The sequence below is a fragment of the Agelaius phoeniceus genome, chromosome 3 (genome assembly GCF_051311805.1).
Source record: "Agelaius phoeniceus isolate bAgePho1 chromosome 3, bAgePho1.hap1, whole genome shotgun sequence".
NCBI classification, from domain to species: domain Eukaryota; kingdom Metazoa; phylum Chordata; class Aves; order Passeriformes; family Icteridae; genus Agelaius; species Agelaius phoeniceus.
In genome coordinates this window covers 42,486,517-42,511,004 of record NC_135267.1, presented here as the reverse complement: position 1 = coordinate 42,511,004, position 24,488 = coordinate 42,486,517, and the positions used below count along the sequence as shown (strand labels likewise).

Sequence of the window (24,488 nt, the reverse complement as noted above, 5' to 3'; positions counted from 1 at the left end):
ACTGCTCCTATAAACTGTCTGTTTTGTTTTCTTGCAAAAGCCATTGAATGAAAATGAGATACAAAACTTAATAAAGTATTTCAATGAGTTAATTAAAGAAGTCTTATCCTAAGACTATGCAAAAATGTCTCATAAAAGTACTGTCAAAACATCTGAGCAGTCTCCGAGAGACAAAGAAACTCTCAGTATCACCAAGCAGACAAAAAGACTACATTCTATAATATATCATGCCAAATATAATATATGCACATACATAATAGATACAATCGTTTATATATATACACACACACACTATAGAATATATAATTAAAGGTTAGTGGAATTTCTCTAAAATTAAGAAAATATTGTTACATTGCCAAAACAGGCATGAGTAAAGTAGATCCTCTCTAAAAGACAGAAGTGTAGGATGGAGTGAATTCAGATGAGTGAGTTGATGCGGAGTTCTCCATGCAGTTGTGGAAAAACTTGAGTCTGAAGACAGAGTTTCATAAAATAAATTGTTCTTTTAAGAAACAAATCTAGATTTTGAATGTCAGAAGAACTACAACCAAGAGTTTTCAAAAAATAAAGTGTAATGCACAACATGGTTTAGAAACAAAATTTAAATCCAAATCAGTTTAATCAGCTTGTTTAAAGTTTGAATGTTGAATGTTTTTTTTATTCAATTCTATACATTTAACAATTCCATAATTGCCAAGGCTTTCACAGCATATAAGAGATTTTGTATATCCATAATATACACCCACAAATTATCTCTCTGTATAAAATTATTTCAGCAGTATTTCAGCAGTATCAGAAGTATTGTCCTACTTCCTACATTTCCTAAGACCAACTGTTTCAGTCCATAGGCAGAATGTCTGAAGAATGCACAAACAATGGGCTTTGTGACCCAGAAGTATTGTAAAGTATAGGAGAGAAATAAAACCCATGGGAAACAGCAAGTGATGCTCAGTGCAATTTCTCCTCACACACTGACCAATGACCAGCCCATCCCTGAGCAGTGATTGGCAGGTCCCAGCCAATTCCCCCCAGTTTATGCACCAGACATGACATTCCTTGGTATGGAATATCCCTTTGGCCAGTTTGGGACAGCTGTCCTGGCCACGCTCCCTCACAGGCTCCTGTGCATCTCCTCACTGGCAGAGCATGGGAAACTGAAAAGATCTTGACTTTGGGTAAACACTACTTGTGAACAAGCAAAACTTCAGTGAGTTGTTAACATTACTCTCATGCTAAATCCAAATTACAGCACTGCACCAGCTACTAAAAAGAAGAAAATTAATTCTATCCCAGCCAAAACCAGGACACTAGGTAATACAGCAGAATAAAACTGTCACAGCAGATGGGTGCATGTGTTACCTGCATGCTTACGGGCTGAGTCATAACGTTTGTAACCTTTTTATAGCCATGCAACATGATACTAATACAGTCAGGTTCAACTTCAGCGTGAATAACCACTTGAAGGCAGTAAGGAGACACAGGCAAAATAGGGAAATATCTAACTCTGAACGGTGGGCACTCCAAAGCTCTGTTTATTTGCAGTGCTACAGTGAACAAGTAAATAGATTTTAGGAAATAGTCAAAGCTGTTATGTTTGCATGCAAAAATTAATCAAATGCTATGAACAAAATGCTATCTTTGTGCAGTCTCTTTGGTACAACCTTACTATAAGAAAAAGTCATTTTTATAGATCACAGCACATATTGGGGCAGCTGTGGACACAAAAGTAAACAAAACGCATCACTTTTTGAAGTAAAAAAATAAAAATCTGTATTGATTTTTATTGAAATCTGTATCTGTGATTAGTATAAGCCAAGGACAGAAACCAGAATGGTAAAATCAAATAAATGCTTTCTTTCTGGTATCTCAAATACCAATGAATCCACAAAAGGAACTTTTGCAGGAAATGTCTATGAAATGGCATACTTTTGTTAATGTCATCAGACAAAATCCTGATTACAAGAAAGATGCCTCCCTTGTTGGAAAATACAGGCCATCATACATCAATGGTTACCATTTGGCTGAGCTGATGTTAGGAGTTACATGATCTCAGTGTATCCTGGGAAATGTAATCCTTAAGTCCGAGAGAGAAAGGGTATGAAGAAATATGAGACTTTAAAGATAACTGCCATGATGTATGGTAAAATTGTAACATTGCAGGGTTATAGAAATTACTGCTTAGCTAAGCCAAAATTTGATTTTTGATTCAACAAGCTAAGGAAAAATATTTAAGTATGTGAATGTCAAAACATTTCCATTTGATCAGATATATGAAAAATTAAATTTACTGAACAAAATGTTCTTAAATATTTCCATAGTCAATTTTTTACTGCAGTTAGCTTTGATAAATATGAATAGAGAAAGAATTCAAACTACTAGAATTTCTCATGACATAAACCTTGCCTTTTTTGCCAATACACATAACCCTAAAAAGGGGGATTTGTTTGCATTTAATCAAGTTTATTTTCTTCATAGGTTTATCTTCTTCATTAAGAAGATAAAATTTAGAAGATAAAATTTATCATTTAGTTTTCATATTTTTGCTGTTATTAGCAAAAAAAATTGAACCTAAAAATAAGGAAACAAAAGAATTATGCAAAGCTTACTTTCAAAATAGGCATGACCTGTTTTACCTGAATATTGTAAGTCAAAGTAAAATATTTTTAAAAGGCATATGACAAATTCTGTTCCAATGGGAAAAAAAAAAACACTTTCAATCTCCTGCCAGTAATTGCACAATATTCTGATTTTGTCAAGTACTTATATTCTTGTGCTTATCAACATCTGTACTAAAGCACGATGCAATGATAATTTCTTCCATCTCCAATTTATGCATTGTAATCACTTATGTAGATGTGGTACATTTATTTGAATACAGTGTTAGAGTCTCTAGCTGGGGGATTTGGCTCTTAAAACTCTGCTTAAGGGAAAGACCAGTGAACTGGAAGTGACTTATCTCCAGCTCAGTCTTGTTCCTTCAGATACGCCTGGGGGCAGTGTGCCAGTGTGTGAGGGGCCGTGTCCTACCGTGGTCCCTCCATTTGCCGTCTCAGCAGAGGTAGGGCATGGGGACCTCCTTTTGTGGCAGCAAAGACACAGGAGTTGTTGATGTGTTACAAACAGTGCATGCACCTGAGAATCACCACATAGGAATCAGAACATCTCCCCTCAAAAGGTGTCAGGACCAGAAGCACAACTCTAGTGCACCTACACCAATGCACACAGCGTGGGTATGGAACAGGAGGAGCTGGAAGCCATCGCGCAGCAGGGATTCTGTGAGGTAGTGGCCATCATGGGAACATGGTGGGATGACTTGAATTATTGGACTGCCATAGTGGAGGGCTCTAAACTCTTCAGAAGCTGCAGGCAAGCAAGAGGATAACCCTGTATTTTAGGAGTGTTGTGATTCATCATGAAATCAGAGTTCACAAAATGAGGGTTTTTGATTCTCAGAGGAGGAAGGATGGGGAGCTAGCAGGAGTGCTCACTGAGCCATTGTCAATCATTTATGAACAGTCCTGACTAACTGGAGAATCCCGAGTTTACTGGAGGTTAGCTCAATATCTTAGAGGTTTTTTCCAACCTAAATGTTTCTGTGACTATCAGCAACCAAAGCAGGGCATGGTGTGGAGCGCAGTGAGGATCTGGGACTCTCACCTTTGGACCTTTGGCAATTTGCTCTGAGCTTTCTAAACTGTTTGACTCAGCTGCTTGCTACAGACTATATAAATGAAGGTCCAAGTCAGAAGGATCACTCTCCCTGAGGCAGCAGGGAAGACTTGAAGAGGGAAGAAAAAAGAGATAAAGAAAGAGCAGCAAGAGGGACCAGGGCTCACCATGGGCCCTGTGCAGCTCTTGCTGCTCTCCCTGCTGCTCAGCAGTGGTGTTCTCACACGTAAGTATTCTCTTTTATGTCAGTGCTCTCTACTGCTTTATTTATGAGCCCAATAAAACAACAATATTGAAAAAAATTCAAAAGGACCGAGGCTTTTAGAATTAGAAAAGTTCAGTGTGGCAGATATAATTTCTTCCCTTCATGGGAATGGGCAGTCGTAGGAGGATCCCATTGTAGGAAAGTCATTCATGTTGCCTGATGGCTTTTGATTTAATGTATTTTGCAACTTGTGAGGCATTAACTGTTTTTCTGTAGCATTGTCTTTTTAAACTCTCATGGAGCTACTACAGCTTGGAGATACCATGCAGACTTGGCCCACCTGTTGCTAACCTATTTTGCAGCAAATGTGAAGAGAGAGAGCAGTAAAGCAAATTGTATTTGGCAGGCAATTTAAATGCAATTTTGTATTGAAGGGACACAGTCATCAGAAAAAGAAGTAGGCCAGCAGAGGGGCTTTTTCCTAAGATCAGAAAAGACAACTGAGATCAATATGATGCTATGGATTGGGAGCTATCCTTGCTTCCCAAGAAGTGGCTTTTTAGAATACAGCTCTGTAGTGTTGCCTAGGGCTTCAAGGAGCTTAAGGAGAAAAGTGAGTCTAGAGGTAATTATGCAGGTCTGGTTTTATACGAAGATCTGATTCATCATATGGACATCTTTATTGTTTATCTAATGTTCTGTTCCTGACTGATGTTACACAAATGTATTGCTATACAATAAGCCTTGTTTCTAATTGCTGTTAATGATACATTAATTTTATTTTAATAGCAATAGTAGTATTTCTGATGCTATTGTTACTGTGACTAATGTTACAGTCTATTTCTATAGAGTGGTCTACTTAGAATTTCCAGAATGAAAACGTGGAAAGTGTGCAGAGAACATTGTGAAAAGTGCTGGCCTTCATGCGTGATATCCCAAAGAATGACATAGCATCCAATAAATGCAAAAAATTTAGTAGATTATGTTTAATTTAATTTTATTTAATTTTATTTTTTAATAGAGTCATATGGAACATATCTAAGACTGATTGGAGCAAATAATTCTTAACTTGAATAAGCTTCCAACCAGCATTCTTTTCCTTCAAGGAATAAACTCTCAATATCCAGAAAAGATTTCTTGGCAGAGAATTTTTGTATTAACCTTCAAAGTTGTCCTATTTTAAACATACAAAAACCAGAGTACAGCCATTCATCCATTTTGCAGTATTTTTGTGTGGTCAAATAGGCCAAAATTTAAAAGTAAAATGTGTTATATGGTACATTTCATCTGTCTTGATTTACAAACTTTTTTGGAAACAACTTTTCCAGGTTTTAATATTGTTTGTTTGGGTTTTTTACAGAAGAAGAGTCACCTGAAAGTGCAAATCCAGGATGTTCAAGTGAGTGATTTTTTGCATTTCCTTTTGTTATCTTATTTCACTGTTTTAACTGAAAACATCTTTCAAAGCCTGAGTTTTCCTAATCTTTTCTTCTGAAATGACTTAAATGAAAGAGATGGTAATATTCTTAAGTCCTTCTTGCCGTTCATTTTAAGTATTCAATTATCCATTAGGCTTGGTTCAAATAATTTTAAAACTTTCCTAAGATTGGACAAGCTGAGTTTAAGTTTCTGAACTTTCTTAAAGAACCTATTTTTCGTTGGGTTTGTGGGTTTGTTGTTTGGTTGGGGTTTTTTTATTTCTTAATTGTCGGATGCAAATTCCTTAATCTAGAAATCCCTGGTTACCAAATGTGAAGCTTTAACAGTGAGGTTAAGTACACTACACCTCTGTGTGGACCGAATCTCACATTTTATTTACCCTTCACAGCTGCTGCTAAGCCCACATAATTGCACTTAGATTTCTAACTAAATACCTGTAGAATAAATCATCAACTCTGTCAGCAAGGACAGCAATTTCTTTAAACAAGCCAAGAGTCAGGAAATGCTGACTTTATGCACTATCTTTGTCATGAACTCTGACTGGTGCTGACTGCTCTGTTAGATACATAATGTTCCACCACAGGGTCAAAGTACTGAATGAGTTAGTTTGTTCTTAGTCAAAGAACTTCAGGGCTTTTTTCCCCCCTTTGTTGCGTGCTTTAGCACCACCTCCAGGCGATTTGGTTTACTTCAGAGGGCTGAACCACCTCAAAGACTGCTGGGCTTCATTGCCAATTTCTTGTTTATTTTTTGATACAATCAGTTATTTGTTATGTGTATGTCTAAGCTTATAAATTCTCTATTGCTTTTTCATTGGTTTCTGTTTAAAATCAGGATATGAAGCAATAATTTTCACTCTAGCAATATAGATACTGGCATTGCAAATTTTTCTGAATACAGTTAGAGACTAGGATAGCCAAAAGTGACAGGATTAGTGATGACTCTTTTAATAGCAGCTAATTATAGGGTTAAATAGATAATTTAATTTAGTTCTCAAATGTTTTTAAGATGCTGATTACTGTATGACAGTTATTATTGCAATAATTCTGTGTAGCAATTACATGAAAATAATCGCAGCTAAAGTATGTAAAGCTTATAAAAGTGATAGTGCAGTGAGGAAATGAGATTTATAGTACTAGTTTGCTGTCCTCCCTGTGTATGAAATTGTGTGACATAAAGGGCAATATTAACATTGCCATTGGCTTCTGATGTGACAAAGATTTGATAAAAGAAGATTAAGCTACATTCCTGCTGGGACAGGCAGGCAGAGTCATACAGACTTGATGGTGGGTGATTGGGTTTACACCAGCATTACCTATTTGCTTTTTCTATAAAGGTAAATCAGGACTGCATATAGTCAGGCAGTCACAAATAACGACAGAGGAGCAATTTAGGAAATTACCTTTCATTCAGGATCACAACAGAATCAGTTCCAGTGAGTTGCTCAGTCTAAACCAAGGGAACAGTAATTTTTGCTTCAGATTGATCTAGACTGTTCCAACACAGACACTTCAAGTGCCTGATCATCATCTTTAGTTTGAAACAATGCCTGCAGTTTTAGTGGGAGTGATTTGTGATCGAGGATATTGTTTGGGTTATGTTACTCATTTCAGACACCAAAGTAATATCTTATATTTCTGTATTTGACATAGAGAGTATTTTTTTTAAATTTCTATTAGGACTTTCATTCGTGCTTGCAGGGTTTGAAATTACAGAGGGTTGGGTTTGAGGGCAACAGAGAGAGGTTAAATACAGGTGAAATTCATTCTTTTTAGGAAGCCTATTAGGTTTTTGATAGAAAGAGAAACATCTCTGGAAATACTCCCTCCTGCAATAGTTCTGGTCATAATTTAGTGCTTTTCCCTTGTTCTGGATGTTCTCCAATTAAGTAAAGCTTATGTCCATTAAAAATAATCTACCCTAGTAAAATTTTCTGATCTAATAAGTGAATTAGAGTAAATCATATGTCAGAGAGTCTGAAGCAGAAAGATTGTCCATAAATTCAGGTGAAATTGTATTGAAGAATGGTAGTTTTGGTGTGTTGTCTATTTCTATGGTTTTTGCTTTCAGTCTGTCATGTGACTGGTAAAGCAAAGTATTTGCATTATGATGGAAAAATCTGAGCTGAAAGGAATCTTTTTATTACCACTTTGAAAATTGCAATTTGATTGGCTCCATTTAGAAACTATAGGGTAGTTTTAAAACAGTTTCACACTTCAAGTTTTCTCCTGTTTTTCTCATTTGCTTTTTGGGCATGATTTGAAGGACAGGTGGGGTCACAGTATCAGATCCCATCCGAACAGTGGACCCCAAAACTTATGCTGCTCCCTGAAGTTTTGTCCTATACTTCATAAAGTATCCAACTGACATGAAGGCATCACTTCTCTGTCTGAAAGATATTCTGTATAAGGAAATAGTGGGAGCATGGCTCTTCAGGCTTCCTTTTTCTGGTATTCATTGCAGTTACACAACGCTAAGCATGCACTATAAGGATTACATATGCATATCCTACTCAGGTCATAAAACCACTCTCATTTTCCCAATTGCAGAGGATGCAACCAGATTTAAACCCCTCAGAAAATATGTTTACTCATATGAAGCAGAGACATCAAGTGGGATCACAGGAACAGCAGATTCTCGAAGTGGTTCAAAGATCACTTGCAAGGTAGGCAAAGAGGAGTAAATACACACAGTTGGGGACTGTGTCCTTAACAGCATGGGAGCTGGCTGCTGGGGAGCATCCTTCAATGATTTTACAAACAAGATCATGTTTTTGGAGGGCACATATTGAGAATCATGAAGACTAAGCCCCCCCCGTTCTATACAGAGGCACTGAGGATGGCAGAAGTCCTTCACACCTCTGTGCCCATGCATTTCAATCCCTGGCTGTACTTTTACATGAGAAAGGGGAAAGACCTGGTACTTCATTTTTCCTTAGCTCCCAGGCTTGGTCTACCAATGTCCATCAAACATTCTAGAAGTTGAATTAAAATAACTCATTGATGCCATGAAGATCCCATGAAAGCCTGCTGATGGTAACTCAAGACAATATCAGGCCTGTAGGAGTAAAGGCTCCCATAGGCCATTTAACTACCCAACGTCACCTTATCTTGCCCAAAACTTTCTCAACATAATGTTGGTTTTGAGGGGTTTTTTTCCTGAAATGGAGTAACTGTGAAAAATATTTTTATTTAGCACATGCTGTTCTGATAAAGTCTAAACACATTGATCAGTGTAATGACTCAAGTTTTCATACAGTTCTAATACTCAAAATTCTCAGAAAATAAGTTGCTCGTTTAGTATGATCCGTGCTAGTAGCCAAGCAAATACTTGCCCTCTTATCTTCTCCATGGAATTACCTTAAGCCATTTAGAGCACTTTGGAGTCTTTCCCAACAGCTGGTAGCAGGGTGATCCTGACACTTTACAAATCCCAAGGAATTTCCAAAGCAGTAGCAGAGTGGTCCTGGAAATGTGATAATGCTAAAAAGAATAACATATAATATTTGTGTTTTCAGGTTGAGCTGGAGGTACCCCAGCTATGCCGCTTCATCCTGAGGACGATGCATTGCTCCCTGAGGGAGACATTTGGTGTTGACACTGAGGGAAGGGCTATTCTGAAAAAGTCCAAGAACTCTGAGGACTTTGCAAGTGCCATGTCAAAGTAAGCAATGTCAATTATCATCAATACTTGGGACCTTAACATGGAACAGGCTGCAGTTTAACAGTCCACCCTGATTATGTTTTTCTAGGCATGGAACACATTTCATGATCACATGGTAGATTTGTAAGCTGGTTCCACAGCAAAACTATGCCTGAAACACTTAAAAGTTTACATAGTTCTCAATTGCAAGTAGGGAAGGGAATTTTACATACAACGCTTTCACCTGGAATAGTTTCTTCATTTCAGTCATCTACATCAGGAAGTTCTTGGGTAGTGCCTCAAAAGATTATTGCATGTGTAATTATTATTACTTCTTGTAAGCACATTCTCAAAAGGCTGCACTCAGCTGGTTTAAGATAATTTTCCTTTGCTAACAGACTGTGCAATAGAAAGGCATTTGAGACTGAAGTCCAGATTTCCAGTCCCAATCTGTGTAGCTAATCTTTTCCCTACCTATTTGCTTTTGTAAGTAATTTCTTCTACTCCCTCCACTCAGCTAGTCTCTAGTGTTTGTCAGTGCATATTTTAGTCATGCACCTTCATGCTTCTTTCAGTGCCTCAGTAGTCATCTTGTCTCACTAGCTATAGATCTCAAACCAACTAGAGATAGTGTAAAAATATGTTCTACAGAAAACAGTTAAAGTTTTCTTTAAAGACTCAGACTAGTAGTGAATCCTTCCCATCATTTTGTAGTTTATTGCAGTAGTTAATGATTATCCCATTCTAAAAATTTATCTCTTCTCTGCATTTATGCAACTCCAACTTTCAGCCATTGCTCTTGGTATTTGCTTGCCCTTACATGACGTAATCTGGCGAAATCAAAATGTCCTTGGTTAGAGTTTTGTTGCTTTAATAGTAGTACTTTCTGTTAGTAACAGCAGTGAATAGTAAATAATGATAGACCAAGATAAACATGATGCTTTATCTCTAGCCCAGTAGGTTATTGATAACATGTTCTTCACTGTGTGGCTTTAATATGATTTCATACTAATGTTGTTTTTCTGGGGGGTAGGAATGAGCTAAAATTCAGCATTCAGGATGGAACAAAAGTCAAGCTGTATCCAGAGAAGGATGAGCCTCTGAATGTACTGAATCTCAAGAGAGGTATCATCTCAGCTCTCCTTGTGCCAACAGAAACGGTGGAAAACATAAAAACAATTCCAATGGTAGGTCTTTTGAAAGCATTCACTTTATTGTGTTAACCAATGGAAAAAAGCTCACCTAGACAGAGTTATTCCTGAGCATCATTTTCAAAAGGCCTGGACATTCAGATCAGAAAGGGTGTCTTTCAGGTAGATCAGAAAATGTCTGACAGCACGAGCAAAGGCATTGACGTCTTTCTTCTTTCCAGGATACTGTGTACGGAAAGTGTGACAGTGAAGTTGAATTCAAATCCAGAAAAGGGAATGTTGCAGAAGATATTTCAATTACGAGGTACCTGAAAGGCTGTGACAGCTTCAGTCCCATCAGAGATCATGTCAGCCCCATTGCCATTGTAAAAGGACTAGTAAGTATGCCATTAAAAATTATATAATGTAACATTTTTCACACCAGCACTTAAAATTATAAATAACCACTACCATGACTACTTTTATATTTATTTTTTGAAAATGTAGTTTTATTGCACCCTTCCATTAGATCAGACTGCTGTATTGTTGGTTGTCAATAGAAAAAAACAGATGCAGAGCAAGAGTGTAATTACCTTCTTCGATGTTCTTCTCTATTTTAAAGGAGAGCTTTTCATATATGGAGTTAGTCCTATTGATTATTCAATAATCTATCAGAGCATAGCCAAATTGGGTCAAAATTTTCAAAATTCCAATTTTGTTTAAAACATGTAGATCTCTAAAATTCTTAAAGTATGTGTAAGGTCCAGCAGGATGGGGCTCTAGCTGCCCTGAAGTAAGTGGTTTGACAAAATGTTCGGTCTGCCTCTTAATCCACAATGATCAGATGCAGTTGCTTGCATGAATATGGTCAGATTTTTTTCTGATATGAAGGCATCTGTGCTTTTGGGTCTTTTAACTAAAAAAGAAAAAAAAGGTTTCATATAATGTGGAAAACACATTTTATAACTTCTGCCACTTCTACAGCTTTTTGTAGAAATCTTTAAAGTTTGTGTCATGAGACTGAACATCGCAGTTGTTACAAGGGGACTGACCTATTCCAAAAATTACAAATTGGTTTTATGAAGGAGCCTTTATTGTAGGCAGCAGGGGATCAATCATGAAGTAACTACTAACCCAGCACCTCAATAAGGCCTGAGGGAACATTTCAGTGGGACTTTTGCCTGAGAAGAGACTTAAGTCCAAAGATTGTTACTGGCACAATTTTGTCTTTGTGTAAGAATGATTCCAGTTATGCACCTCCATTTCCAATATTTAACTGTTAATCTTACAGTAAAACTGTGTCAACCTTTAAAACTATGATTGCTTCCCATTCTACTCAGTAAGCTGACTGTCAAACTATTTATTTTACAGAACACCCCGTTATCTGCCCTTCTGAAGAGCACTCAATTCTGTCATTACAATATTGATGCAAAGAAAAGGCACATAAGAGATGTTGTCTGCAGTGAAAAACACCTGTTTCTGCCTTCCTCATCCAAGTAGGTTGCTCACTATTTATCATTGGCCTATATTTATAAATATCCATTTTAAATGGTGATGTTTCACATTCTGCCCTGACTTCATCCCTAAATGGACATTTTGTTTTTAAGAAGGCAGGAGGCCTGTCAAGACCTTGTAAAAGCACTTGGACTTAACTAAAGCACTAAATTTGTCTTTCTTTCCTAGAAATCGCTATGGTGTCATGACAGAGGTCAACCAGACTCTGAAGCTTGAAGATACCCCAAAGATCACTAACAAAAATTTTGATGGAGGTATAGCTGCAGTTCTCAATATTATAAATACAGAGACAAATACAAATACAGGGAAATATTTTTGTGATTTTTTAAATAGTGAATTAATTAATGATGATAAACTCATCATTTTAAATGAAATTTTACCAACTTAGTAGGGAAAAGTTTGAGTATAAAATGAGAAAACCCAAGAAGTTTAAAAACACCCCCAATTTAAAATAATATTTTGTTTTCATTTTAATGTTTAAATTATTCTTTAAAAATTAAAAATATATAATTTACTTGAAAAGTAATTTTAATCTTATTGGAAATGAGTTTAATGAACCCTTTTCAGCTACCCTTGATTTCTTAGGATGATTTCTTAAGCATCTTTTTGCTTCACTGCCAAATGTAAACAATCCATTATTACTATATATTTTATTCTGAAACATACTTTTCTGACCTTCAGCTGTTAATCCCACTCATAAAATACTTCTTATAACATATATTTATTAAAATTTTAAAAAGAAAATTATGCTAATATGAGAGGTGTTAAGGAATAATCTTCATTAAAATACAAAAGAATGTACACAAATATTCAACTTTTGGGACAATTATATTAAATTCCACACCATTATTTTTGTAAACTGTTCAGCTGTAAAACTTCAACAGTTATTAAATAATGTACAGACTTTGTATTTATACTGAACGTATGACAAAAGATAAAAATTAACATAGCTCCCTGACAAAGACATAAAGAATGCATTTTTTTTTTCCAATTTCTAGATGCACTGGAAGAGAAGGGACTTGCACTGGAAAGTACAGATGCCAAACTGTCCAGGCAGGGTGATGCTGTTCTGAAAATCCTGCAGGAAATGCAGAAACTTGCAGCCTCTCAGGAGAACCAGCAGAGAGCAAGACTCTTTTACAGATTTGTTTCTGGGCTGAGGAGTTTGCATAACAGCACTCTTGGCTCTCTTGTACCCAAGATGATGGAAACCTCAAGGTGTGTTTGAGCAGTTCACAGTGCAAAAACACTATACATCAATGCCAGGGCAAAACCATGCTATGGTTGATGATTTGCTGTAAATGGTTTTAAATTAGAGATGTATTGGATGTAATGAGTGTCTTTCTGAAAGATAAGTGTTATAAGAACTATACAGAGAGGGAAATAAGGAAGGGAGCCTCAAGCCAACTGTGTGTGCCTGACACAATCCTTTGGATGTGTTTTTATAGCCAAATATCTTTCCTGCAGCTTTGCTCAAAGACAATGGCTGTAATTCCAAACCCCCAAGTGTAATTTATAGCAAAGATCACATAGTTTTGAGTGCAACACTTTTGGAAGAGTGCTGCTGTTTGGTCTGACCCGGCCCTCCACTCCACAGCCTTACTCTTTTGTCCGAGCTGGACTTGAGCCAGTTTACATATCCTTTATGCCCTCCATCTGTAAAGGAACTAGAGCCTCAGGCTGGGTCAATATATTAGATGATAATACTTAAAGTTGTGGAAAAGTCTGTTGTGAAGGAAAAAAAAAGATATGTCCATGTAATGATTATATCATTAATACTTACTTGTTCTAATTTAATTGGGTTATTAGTATAACTTGTAAAACTAAGAAACTTCTTTTTTGGTAAGAATTGACATAATTTGCTTCCTGACACGCATAAACTTACATCATTTCTATTAAAACACCTTAATAAATCTGCCATATGTTTGTTTCAAACAGTCAACATGCAGCAATAACTGCAAACAGGGAATTAATTAATAAAAGTGATCTCTTCTCCTTTCAGCTCTATCACTGTCCAGGCCCTGGCCCAGTGTGGGACTCCAGAGTGCTACAGTGCAATCCTTCAAATCCTGAGAACTGGAAATGTGAATCCACTAGTGGCAGACCTGGTCACATACACCCTGGGACTGTTGCCTTCTCCAACTCCACAAAGAATACGGGAAATTCTTAACATGGCCCAGTATCAGCCAAGTAGAGCTTCATTCTATGGCTTGAGTCATTCTGTTACTAAGTAAGGATAGCATGCAATTGTACAAAATTACACTGCTTTGAGTAAACCCAAAGAGTATTCACTTTTGGAGGATATTTTTATTTTCATGGATTTGCTCTTTAGGAATAAAATATAGACATTTCCCAACTTCCTCTTCTGTTTCTGATGTGTTTATCTATTTCTTTAGGTTCTACAATGAGAAGAAGATTGTGACAGAAGAAATAGCAGATGTTGCAGACTTCATGGTATCACTGCTTGGCACTGATTGTTCTGGGGAAGATGAACTCACATACCTCACACTTCGGGTATTTTATTTCCTTCTTTCCTTATGCGGGCTATTATTATAATACTAATATTATATTGTATGATATGATATGATATTATGTGATATTCTATGATATATATTATATTATATTATATTATATTATATTATATTATATTATATTATATTATATTATATTATATTATATTATATTATATTATATTATATTATATTATATTTATTATCACATTACTTCTCTTGGTGGAGAGGAAGTTTTTATCATCTTTCTGTGTCTTCATCACTGCCAGGCTATTGGAAACATGGGTGCAGTAATGGAGAAAGCTAAACCCAGTGTGAAATCTTCTCTGAAGACATGTATCAGAAATGAAGCTGCATCACTTTCAGTTCAGAAAGCAGCCATCCAGGCATTCAGGAAAATGATAATTACTGAAGAGGTAAATTGGTGCAAGAACCAGGATAAACTGTTCTCAGTTCACCTTGACTGTTCACAGGAGTTATTGAATATGCAAAGCTATTCCCATTTTTTCAATTCTGCTATCTCCCTTTTAGCTGGCTCCAGCTTTTCAGAACCCCTTTAGTAAGTTTCCATTCACATAGCTGGGAAACCTCCTGATGTAGTGGGTGCTGCTCTTTTGAGATGCAGTTTCTTTGTCTAGTTAGTCTCAGTTTAAACAGGAAGATCAAATCTGTTCCTTTTAGTGTCTTAAGTGTCTTCTGCTTATTTAAAAGTGGTGTTAACTAAGTAATTACCCCAGACCTAAATGTATTTAACTAAGAAAAAAGTCATGTCCCTATTTTATACTCGCATTTTATTGTCATTGTTAACAGTACTGGGTAGATGTGTGTTTACAATGCAATGACATTACAGCATCCCTTACAAAACAGGCATCATTGTACAGAACATTTCTGCTTAGTATGGTGAGATAGTTTCAATATTGAAAAATTTCTTCTCTAAAAGATATGCTCTCATTTCCAGATAAGGCTTAAAAAGTCTGGGAGACTGGGAGCACCTGAAACTCATATCCTCAGATTCAGTTTAATACATTTAAATTTTTTAATTATTACTTAATTTTAAATTATGTTTTTTATTTTTCCTGCAGCAGTAGATTTTGAGCATCTTCTTTTCCTAAATTGAATGATCTTTTTTCCAAATTTTGATAATTTGTCTGCACACATGATTCCCAATGATCAAAAATCAGAATTCTTAAGTAAAAGTGTAACCTGTATGTACAAGATATAAAATAAAAGATAAAAAAAAAGCAAACAAAAAAAGATAAGGGGAAAAAAGAGGGGAAAAGTATATTAAAAATATAAGAAAATAAAGGATAAGAGAGACTATTTACAAGATCATTTAGTGACAGGACAAGGGGGAATGGATTCAAATTAAAAGAGAGTAGTTTTAGATTAGACATTAGAAATAAATTCTTTACTGTGGGGGTGGTGAGGCTCTGGCTCAGAGAAGCTGTGGATGCTCCATCTCTGGAAGTGTCCAAGGCCAGGTTAGAGAGGGCTTTGAGCAGCCTGGTCCAGTGAAAGGTGTCCCTGCTCATGGCAGAGGAACTGGAACTAGATGTTTTTAAAGGTCCCTTCCAATACAAATGATTTTGTGATCCTCTGATTCTATGAAAATCACTTTCAATAAAGCCATAATTTCTACAATGTTTTCTAGCAAAAGAAAGTTTAACAAAATAACTTCAAGGAAACTGTTGTGATGGGCTGTAGAAAGAAGGTACAAAAATAGGTATGCAGTCACTAAAGACTTGGACTCGGTGATCCTTACAGATCCCTTCCAATCAAAAATATTCTGTTATTATTTCACCCCATATATTCCCAAAAGGGTTTAGCAATATCATCCATGAGCCAGTTCATCAATGCAAACCTTTCTCTATTTGTGTAGGACCGTTCAGCCCTTCTCAAAGCATTCCAAGAACTGGATGCACCCACAGACAAACGTCTAGCATCCTATCTCCTAGTGATGAAAAATCCCTCTCCAAGTGATCTTGCAAAGATTTTGAGAGTCCTCACAAAGGAGAAGAGTGAGCAGGTGAAAAGCTTTGTCGCCTCACACATTGCCAACATCCTGGACTCTGAAGAACTGGGCATCGAAGAGTAAGTGAAATTTATGTCTATATTGGTCTCATTGGAAGAAAAAAGTTTTGCCATAGCTGCAGTAGTAGTTATCTAGCAGTGGAGTTTTTGAATGGTTTTTCTGTTTATTTGAACAAGCACATCAGCTGAGTAAACTGGCTTTGTCAGGACAGTGCCAGATTATAGTCTTTTCCTTAAGTCTTATGTTTACTGTTAAATATGTGCAGAGACCTATCCATTAGAAATCAGCACAGCTGTATGAATGTATGCAAAGGCATAAAAAAACCCTTAATTAAGACTAAATGAGTGTATGGAATATATACTAATCATATTTTAATTGCTATCCTCTTCCCTAGTCTAAAAAGCCAAGTTGAAGAAGCTCTGAAAGGAAATCAGCTCCCAACAGCCAAAGATTTCAGAAAATTCTCACAAAATTATCAGATTTCAAAAAGAGTTTCTGTACCTGGAATTGACCCCATCTCTGCCAAAGTAGAAGGAAACGTGATATTTGATCCAAACAGCTATATTCCTAAAGAGACCATGCTGAAAACCACCCTGCAAGTCTATGGATTCAAACCAAGTGATGTCTTTGAGGTACAACTATTATCAAAAACATTTGCTAGTATTCAGCTGCTTTCTTTCTCATTTCTGTTTTCTTATAACAACTTTCTGTGAATAATGTATTTTTTTTACAAGCCTTGGGAGAAATCACTGTGACTTCAAGGGGACTTTGATTTGGTCTCATTGGGCTTTAGAGCAAGCCATTCATTATGTGATGTCACTTGCCACTGACTGGATGGACGACCCTGTTGAAGTTATTAAAGGGCTCAGGGCAAAATGAACCCATCCATAACACATTGACTTTGTGCTAATGAATCATCAATGGCACACTGAAGTACTCATAGTAGATTTTAAGTGAGATACAACCTATGCATATATTTTTTGTTGAACCTCACCATAGAGATAAAATGAATTATAAGACATAGTGTTGCATATCTTCTGTTAAGAGTCATGGGCTTCTAGGATACACTTTAAATGCATGTTTTGCTCCCCAGAAAGTCTCTTTGTTGTAAAGTTCCAAAGAAAAGGAGGCAACTGTCTCAGTTATGCATTGTCCTTTCTGTTCCTTTCAGCTTGGCTTGGATGGAAAGGGATTTGAACCAACACTGGAAGCATTGTTCGGAGAGAATGGATTTTTCCCAGACACTGCAACCAAGGCCTTGTACTGGGTTGATGGCAAAGTGCCAGAGAAGGTTTCCAAGGCACTTTTTGACTATTTTGGTTACTCACAGGATGGCAAGCAGGATCAGGTACAGCTTGAAAACATTCTCTGTGCATCACAGCATTCCTATTTTTACACAGTAATTACAGCACTTAGTGCTTTACTCTATATGTTCCTTCTACTCTATTGTGAGATAAACAGAAATCCTTAAGGTTATTTAAAAACATGTTTTCTTAGTTGTATTTGGAGGGATCTTTGTGTGGGGAGAAATCTATAAGTGCATGTGCAGAATAGCTGACATTCATGAAGTACTTGTTCTAGATGTATGATCTTACATACTTCATATAAGTCTGTTTTATTGCTTTCTGACTGAATTTTCAGGATATTGTGAAAGGAATAATACTTAACCTTGAAAAACTGATAAAAGAATTGGGCAGCAAAGAAGCTCCAGAAGGAAGAGCATATCTAAGGATCCTGGGAGAAGAACTTGGGTACATGAAACTCAATGATTTTAAACTGCTGGGAAGCTTGATTTTAAAGAGTGTTAAAACTCTTCAGACTGTTCCTGAAATGGTATGTTTCTGATGCATCAATGTGCATTATCAACTTTTTTTTTTAAAAACAGATTTTTTTTTTAAGATGTAGATTGTATTTAACTATTATGCAAAAATATTTGATACCAGCATGAAAATATAATTATTTAAAATAAAATACCCAGGCTGATGTTGAAGGACTGAGAAATCTATGAAGACTCCCCAATAACCAAGTGGTGTCCTCCTGGAGGGTTGGTGAGGGGAAGAAAAAAGGGAAAGTTCAGATCATATTGTATTATTGAGATATCTACTGGAACAATTCCCAAAACTTTGGTACTGGCTACTAAGTTACATGACTAAATTTTAAATTATGTAAATATGTGTTAATATTAAAAATGTCATCCTTGTCAAGTTAAAAAGAAAAGATGTAGTACATTTTGGGAATATTTGGTAATATACTTCTTTCATTGAAGTAAAATAATGCTTTGCCATTGTCTTTGGGGAAACCAGAATATTACATGGTATCTAAACCAATTTGCCTTTGCATGTGTATGTTAAGGTAGACAACCTGTGTGTGTCAAGGCTGGTAAAAAATCTGCTATTCATTTAAAGTTCAGCTTTTGCTGACAGTTTTTAGTATATATTTTTTGAAGCAGTGAATCTGTGGAAATTAGATTCTTACTCCATATGAAATTAACTTTTGGATTATAGAGTTGCAATCATTCCCTGATCAGTTTCAAAAGTACAAAATGTGCATATTCCAAAGCGTGGATTTGTTACTGTTCATTTCCTTGTTTGATTCCCAGATTGCACAAGCCATATCAAAAGGTGTTGACAGGGATCTATTTGTCCACTACATATTCATGGACAATGAGTTTGAGCTTCCAACTGGAGCAGGTTTGCAACTCAAGTTTGCCTTGTCTGGAATAGCAACACCTGGGGCAAGAGTAGCTGCAAAGTTTCATCAAAAAAGCGTAAGTTCCAATAGCTGTCTATATTTTTTCTCCTCTTAATAATCAACATTTTAATTTATGGATTAAACTGTAACACTAGAAGCATTTTAAGGATTGCAAAATGTTCTCAATATTAAAAAACCCTAACTCATTAGAGGTCTTTGGTTAATTTGTGGCTGACATTTAAATTAGATTAAGAAGTAATGCATATAATAAATTACAAATGAGACATAATAAAATGTATGAATTAAAAGTATTTCAATCACTCTTTCAAAAATAACATTTTTTTAAATCTGTTTCTTTCTCTCCCCCTGCACTCAAAATACAACAGTAGAAAAGCTACACTATGTGAATTTGCTGTTCAAACCTAAAAGTAAACAAAACATTTTGTTGGGGCAAATTCAAAGAGAAAAAATTTGATTAACAGTTAAAAGAAATATTGAAAATTGAGTCAAGTAAAACATTTTTTCACCTGAGAGGAAACATCTTAAAATTGTAGCAAGGAAAAAGCATATGACACAAAATTAATTATCCACTTAAAATTAAAAGAAAATAAATTTTTCTATTCCTTTTTACAGTTCTAATAACTACCTTGCTCTAATCTAGTCAATATTTTCTAAGAATTTCTTATTAGTGTCAGTTAATCTAAACTTTTCATTTTCTATTAATCTAAACTTTTCATTTTCTAGCATATACAAGATCTAAATCAAAATAAGAAATAAATTCTCAAATTTAGTACTTGTTGCCCTTCATCTAGCTTTGGAATCTTTTCCAGAATTTTGCATTTTGTCCTTTCTTTCTTAATGGCCAAAGCAAAAGCTTGACAATAAGCCAGTGTGTGTTTGGAGAAATTCAAATCTTGGATCCATTTCTTTTTTGTCATTTTGTTTGTTTGCTCATTGCCTTTGAAAACTGTTATTTTTTCTTACGATGGAGAACTGGCTCATGTCTTCAGATTTACAAATACATGCAAGTAGCTCCATGTATAAAATCTTTCTGAAGCATGAGTATTTTTACATTAAAATAGGTAGGGATTCTTGATGTTATCATCTTGCTGGTTTTTTTATACCACAGTTACCACTTATATATTCCATTTGATTATGTGATTTGGGAATCAGATTTTTTTGAATAGCAAAATCAATTCTGTAAAACTTTCCTCTGTTACTAACAGGAGTGGTATGGGTTTTTTTTTTTTTTTGTATAACTAGCAAGTGTATTAGGCCAATAAATACCCCTTTTTTATTATTAAATAGATGCAAGCAGATCTCATTGCTAAACCTTCAGTAGCAGTTGAGTTTGTGACACACCTGGGAATAAATATGCCTGAATTTGCTGGAAGTGGTGTGGAGATGAATTCTAATATTTTCCATGAATCTGGAATAGAGGCACATGTTAGTGTAAAAGCTGGACAATTGAAATTCAGCATTCCTGCTCCGAAGAGTCCAGTAAAACTCCTCAGTATCAGGTAATGAGAACTGAATGAGATCTTTCAAGGCTATGTTCTTCCTTCTATTCTTGGTTTTTATTGTGGTGGAATTGAAAATCTAGGGCAGGCATGGAGAAATTCTCAGTTCAGAAAAATCCCAGACATTGTAAAACTGCAATAACTTCTTTTGTAAGACAAGCAAATATGCCAGATAAGTGGTGACTTAGAGTCATGGCTTACAGATTATTTGTCACTATTTTTAAAATTTTATGCAAGACTCTTATTATTTCCATTATTTTGTTTTCTTTCACATAAAATTATTATAATAGCAATACATATTTTAAAATTGAATTTAAATGGACTACTTACATTAATTTTAGAGAGAGCAAATGGCTCAATACACTAAATTATAATTATCAATAATAATACCTACATCATGTAAATCCGGATGTTATTTCAGCTAGCTCCTACATCAATAAGGGAATTTTATTCAGAGGTAACTGTCTTAATAGGACATCTGAGCACCTGTCCTGGGAATAAATTACTGACTTTTCTGTTCCAGCAATACACTGCATTTGGTGTCTCCAGCCAAAACTGAAGAGATTCCAACTCTGATAGAGAACCAAGAAACCTCAACTTCTTGTAAGCCTTTCATTCCTGGTCTAAATTTCTGCACCAAAGTATTGTACCCTAATTCCACTGACACAGAGGCAGTTCCTTATTTTCCCTTGACTGGAGAATCCAGGTAAGCCATGTCAACTTAGACATGTTTATTTTGTGCTAACTACCTTCCCGCTTAGTCTCCAATAGTCTCTCACATCAAGCTTTGCTTTAAAAAATCTTTCAAAACTTACTGGCAGCAGCAGCTCAGAAAGAGAGCTGTTGAGAACTGTATGATTTCTTCTGTTTGTGGTCATGGACAAAAAAAGTTACATTTGTTTACTTCTTCTGTAGATTTGAGGTTGAATTAGTGTCCACAGGCGAAGTAAAGGAATACTCTGCAAGTGCAAACTATGAGCTGCAGAGAGAGGGAAATGACCAGATAGACACCTTAAAGTTTGCTGTCCAGGCAGAAGGTAAGTGTCAAAATAAACCCTGTGTGGTTTTTCTAGGTTTTGAACTGTCATTTTATAGAAAAGACATTTTTATTAATAAATCTTAATAGTATTCTTAACAGTGTAAGATAGAATACTATTTTCACATCCAAGCAGGCCCACAATTTAACTAGATTTCCTTTCATGCAATTTCAGTGCAAGCTTTTCATGATGAGAGGCTGATTTTGTATTTTGAATGATTTTAATAAAAGCATGATGTTGGTGAATGGAAGCAAGGAAGAGGAAATATTGAGGGGGTCTATATAAGCATGAGAAAAATTTGTTTCTTATGAAATATGGAATGAAATCATACAAAACATCTGTGGGGTCATTTAAATAAAAAAGTATTGATGGATCAGTGGGTCAGCCCATCATGTGTTTAGAAGATGAGAAGAAAAAAGATGGGCCAGTTGCAAATCAGACTCATTAAAAGTTGTGTTAGATCTTTAGTGGGATATAATTGTCAGCTGATTCTTTTTGTTCTCCTTTTAAGAAAAGTCCAAACAGATTCCATAGTTGTGAATAAACAAAGTACATTATATTTTCTAGGTATAAACCAGCATGAGGCCACATTGACCTTCAGGTACAACAGAGGCAAAAAAATTTTGACCAGTGATGTCCAGATTCCAGATGTTGGTGTTGACTTTGGTACAAACTTCAGAATTACTGATGAATCCATTTCTGGGAAGAAAGCATACACCTTTGTCTTAGATGTCAACAACAAGAAGATTACAGAAGTTACTCTTACTGGCCAGATAAGGTAACTCAGGAAAACATTTAGAATTTAACAGCTCCCTTTGAAAAGGTTTCACTGGATGTAAAAATTGGGCAAAATTTTATCTTGTTTTGGAGAAATTTCTTAAATACCAACACAGATAAACTTGCCATTGAAACCCCATTATAGAAAAATTTTAAACTATTTTATTTTTAATGTATCAAATGCATACATGTAACACATTGATTGATCTTTCCTACTATATGTATATATATATATAATTTGTATTACAAGTTCCTTGAGGTAGTTCTTCCATGTTTGCACACACATGACTACAAGAATGCATTGTACTGCTGTTATTGCAGGTGTGATAATCCAAGGATATAAACAAGGCAAGGTTTGTTCAGAGAGGTATTATCTTTTACTGGATATGCTTGGCTCTAAAAAAAGTTATTACATCTCCCCATGAAGAAATCTAATGGCACTCAGTAAGAAACAAAACCAAAAATAACTGAGAGCTTCCTGTAAAAATTCCCACGCTTCTCGATGAGAATATTTCCGGGAACATCTACAGGGGAGCTAACAAAAATGTTCAGCCTGCCAGGGTTTCTAAAATTGTCTGCCTCAGAAGCCCATAGTGAAATGGGCTGATCACATTCTTTAATAAACCTCAGTCTTCCATGGAATTCTGTGATCTTGATGGTGCCCCAGGGAGTCTTTGTCTTTGCTGTTCATGTAGAATTGCCTCTGATATCAGTGGGAGCTTTGGACAGATGTCAGAGACCTCAATTCCCTTTCATTTGCACTAACATAACATTAGAAGTTTGCTTGAGTCAACAAAGTTACAGAGATATAAAATAAATGTGAATAAAGGAAAATGAAGCCCACTGGCATAATATATTTTGCCAAGTGTTTTGTTTCTATGTGATTCATGGCCACAGTCTGTATCCTGAGCAGAGAATTCAGCTTGAGTAAGGCATTTAGAATTTGGTTCAGTTACAACTTTACCAGGACAGGTACATATTTCCATCCTTTTCACTCCTTTGAAATTAACACAGACTCATTACTGTGTGTATCTGCACAGCAGCATTATAATAGTCTACTACAGGTTTTCCAAAGTAACTAGCATAAGCTGAAAATATTCATTGAATTAGAACATTGCTTACAAGTTTGATTCAATCTAATTTTTTTGTAACACCTCTTATGCCTTTGCTATAGATTAAATGCTGAAATTGCTCCTGAAAAAATACAATTAAATATTTTTATTCACATCTTTCTTTCACAGATATGCTGGAGTGGAAGAGACAATGTTAAGAGGCATCATTTCTTTTCCTCGCCTGGAAACAGAACTTGGAAGTGAAGCATTGGTTAATTATTCACCAAACAAAGCATATCTTCAGATCAGCTCAGCTGCAAGAATTCATGGAAACTCAATTTCAAAAAGAGTTCTTCTCAGATATGGTAAGAGCAAAAACATGATCCACATACACAACCTGTACATTTAAGCATCTTTTTATTTTAGTTCATAGTATTTCTGAAAATAAGAATATTACTAATTTTACCATTTTCTTTTTAAAATTTGAATTTTAGATGCTGAGAAAGTTGAGCTAGAGTGGAATTCAGGTGCCAGTGCTGCTGTGAAAAAACTGTCTTCTGCCTTCCCACTTGACTTTTCAGACTACCCAAAAACTCTAGAGAAGCATACCAACGAACTTCTGGATCGGAAAGTGGCTCATACAGATATGACACTGCGACATATCGTGTCACAATTTATCGTGGTATGGTTTTCAACCTGCAGTGGATATCCAGTACATAGCCCTGAGGAATTCTTGCCTCCCCCATGAAAGCCAAAATAAGAACTACTTGTAAAATCACTCATCAAATTGAATAAGCTGTGTATTTCCAGCTTTGATAAGAATGAGTCACTTTAACAGATACCTAGACCCCAGTATTTGGGTAGTTCAAATAACTTTCAGATACCTTCACTGAGAAGTCCTAAAACTTTTTATTTACTTTACAAAACTTTTCTCCTCATTGCAGGCAACAAACACCTGGCTGCAAAAGACATCAAAAGATGTCCCTTATGCCCAGACTCTGCAAGACAAACTAAGTGCACTGCAGGAGCTGAACATTCAGAAACTTAACCTGCCTGTTATCACCATTCCTGAAGAACTTTTCCTGAAGAGGTAGGGAATAAAATTAGGATAGTCTAAAAGGAAACTGAAAATATATATTTGTTCACACTTTAGTGTTACTTTATTTTGCTTTGGTTTTATAAAACAGCATTGAATTGCTGTAAACATTAGCATAAATTTGGAATGATAACAAAGAACTTTACAGTCAGAGAAATGAAATTATACGGAG

General features: G+C 35.7%; 1 protein-coding gene across 1 annotated transcript in view; it reads left to right on the top strand.

Moving 5' to 3' along the window:
- Window positions 1-3,837: 3,837 nt before the first annotated feature.
- Window positions 3,838-24,488, top strand: part of APOB (apolipoprotein B) — a 35,463-nt gene continuing 14,812 nt past the window's right edge. The window contains 24 exon segments of the mRNA XM_054630426.2: window positions 3,838-3,895; window positions 5,235-5,273; window positions 7,864-7,979; window positions 8,832-8,977; window positions 9,990-10,143; window positions 10,329-10,484; window positions 11,458-11,582; window positions 11,770-11,855; window positions 12,600-12,819; window positions 13,604-13,831; window positions 13,998-14,115; window positions 14,381-14,527; window positions 15,991-16,202; window positions 16,538-16,775; window positions 17,315-17,491; window positions 17,785-17,976; window positions 18,743-18,910; window positions 20,143-20,354; window positions 20,878-21,060; window positions 21,270-21,391; window positions 21,959-22,169; window positions 23,410-23,585; window positions 23,715-23,902; window positions 24,165-24,310. Coding sequence (XP_054486401.2) covers window positions 3,838-3,895; window positions 5,235-5,273; window positions 7,864-7,979; window positions 8,832-8,977; window positions 9,990-10,143; window positions 10,329-10,484; window positions 11,458-11,582; window positions 11,770-11,855; window positions 12,600-12,819; window positions 13,604-13,831; window positions 13,998-14,115; window positions 14,381-14,527; window positions 15,991-16,202; window positions 16,538-16,775; window positions 17,315-17,491; window positions 17,785-17,976; window positions 18,743-18,910; window positions 20,143-20,354; window positions 20,878-21,060; window positions 21,270-21,391; window positions 21,959-22,169; window positions 23,410-23,585; window positions 23,715-23,902; window positions 24,165-24,310 — 3,818 coding nt within the window.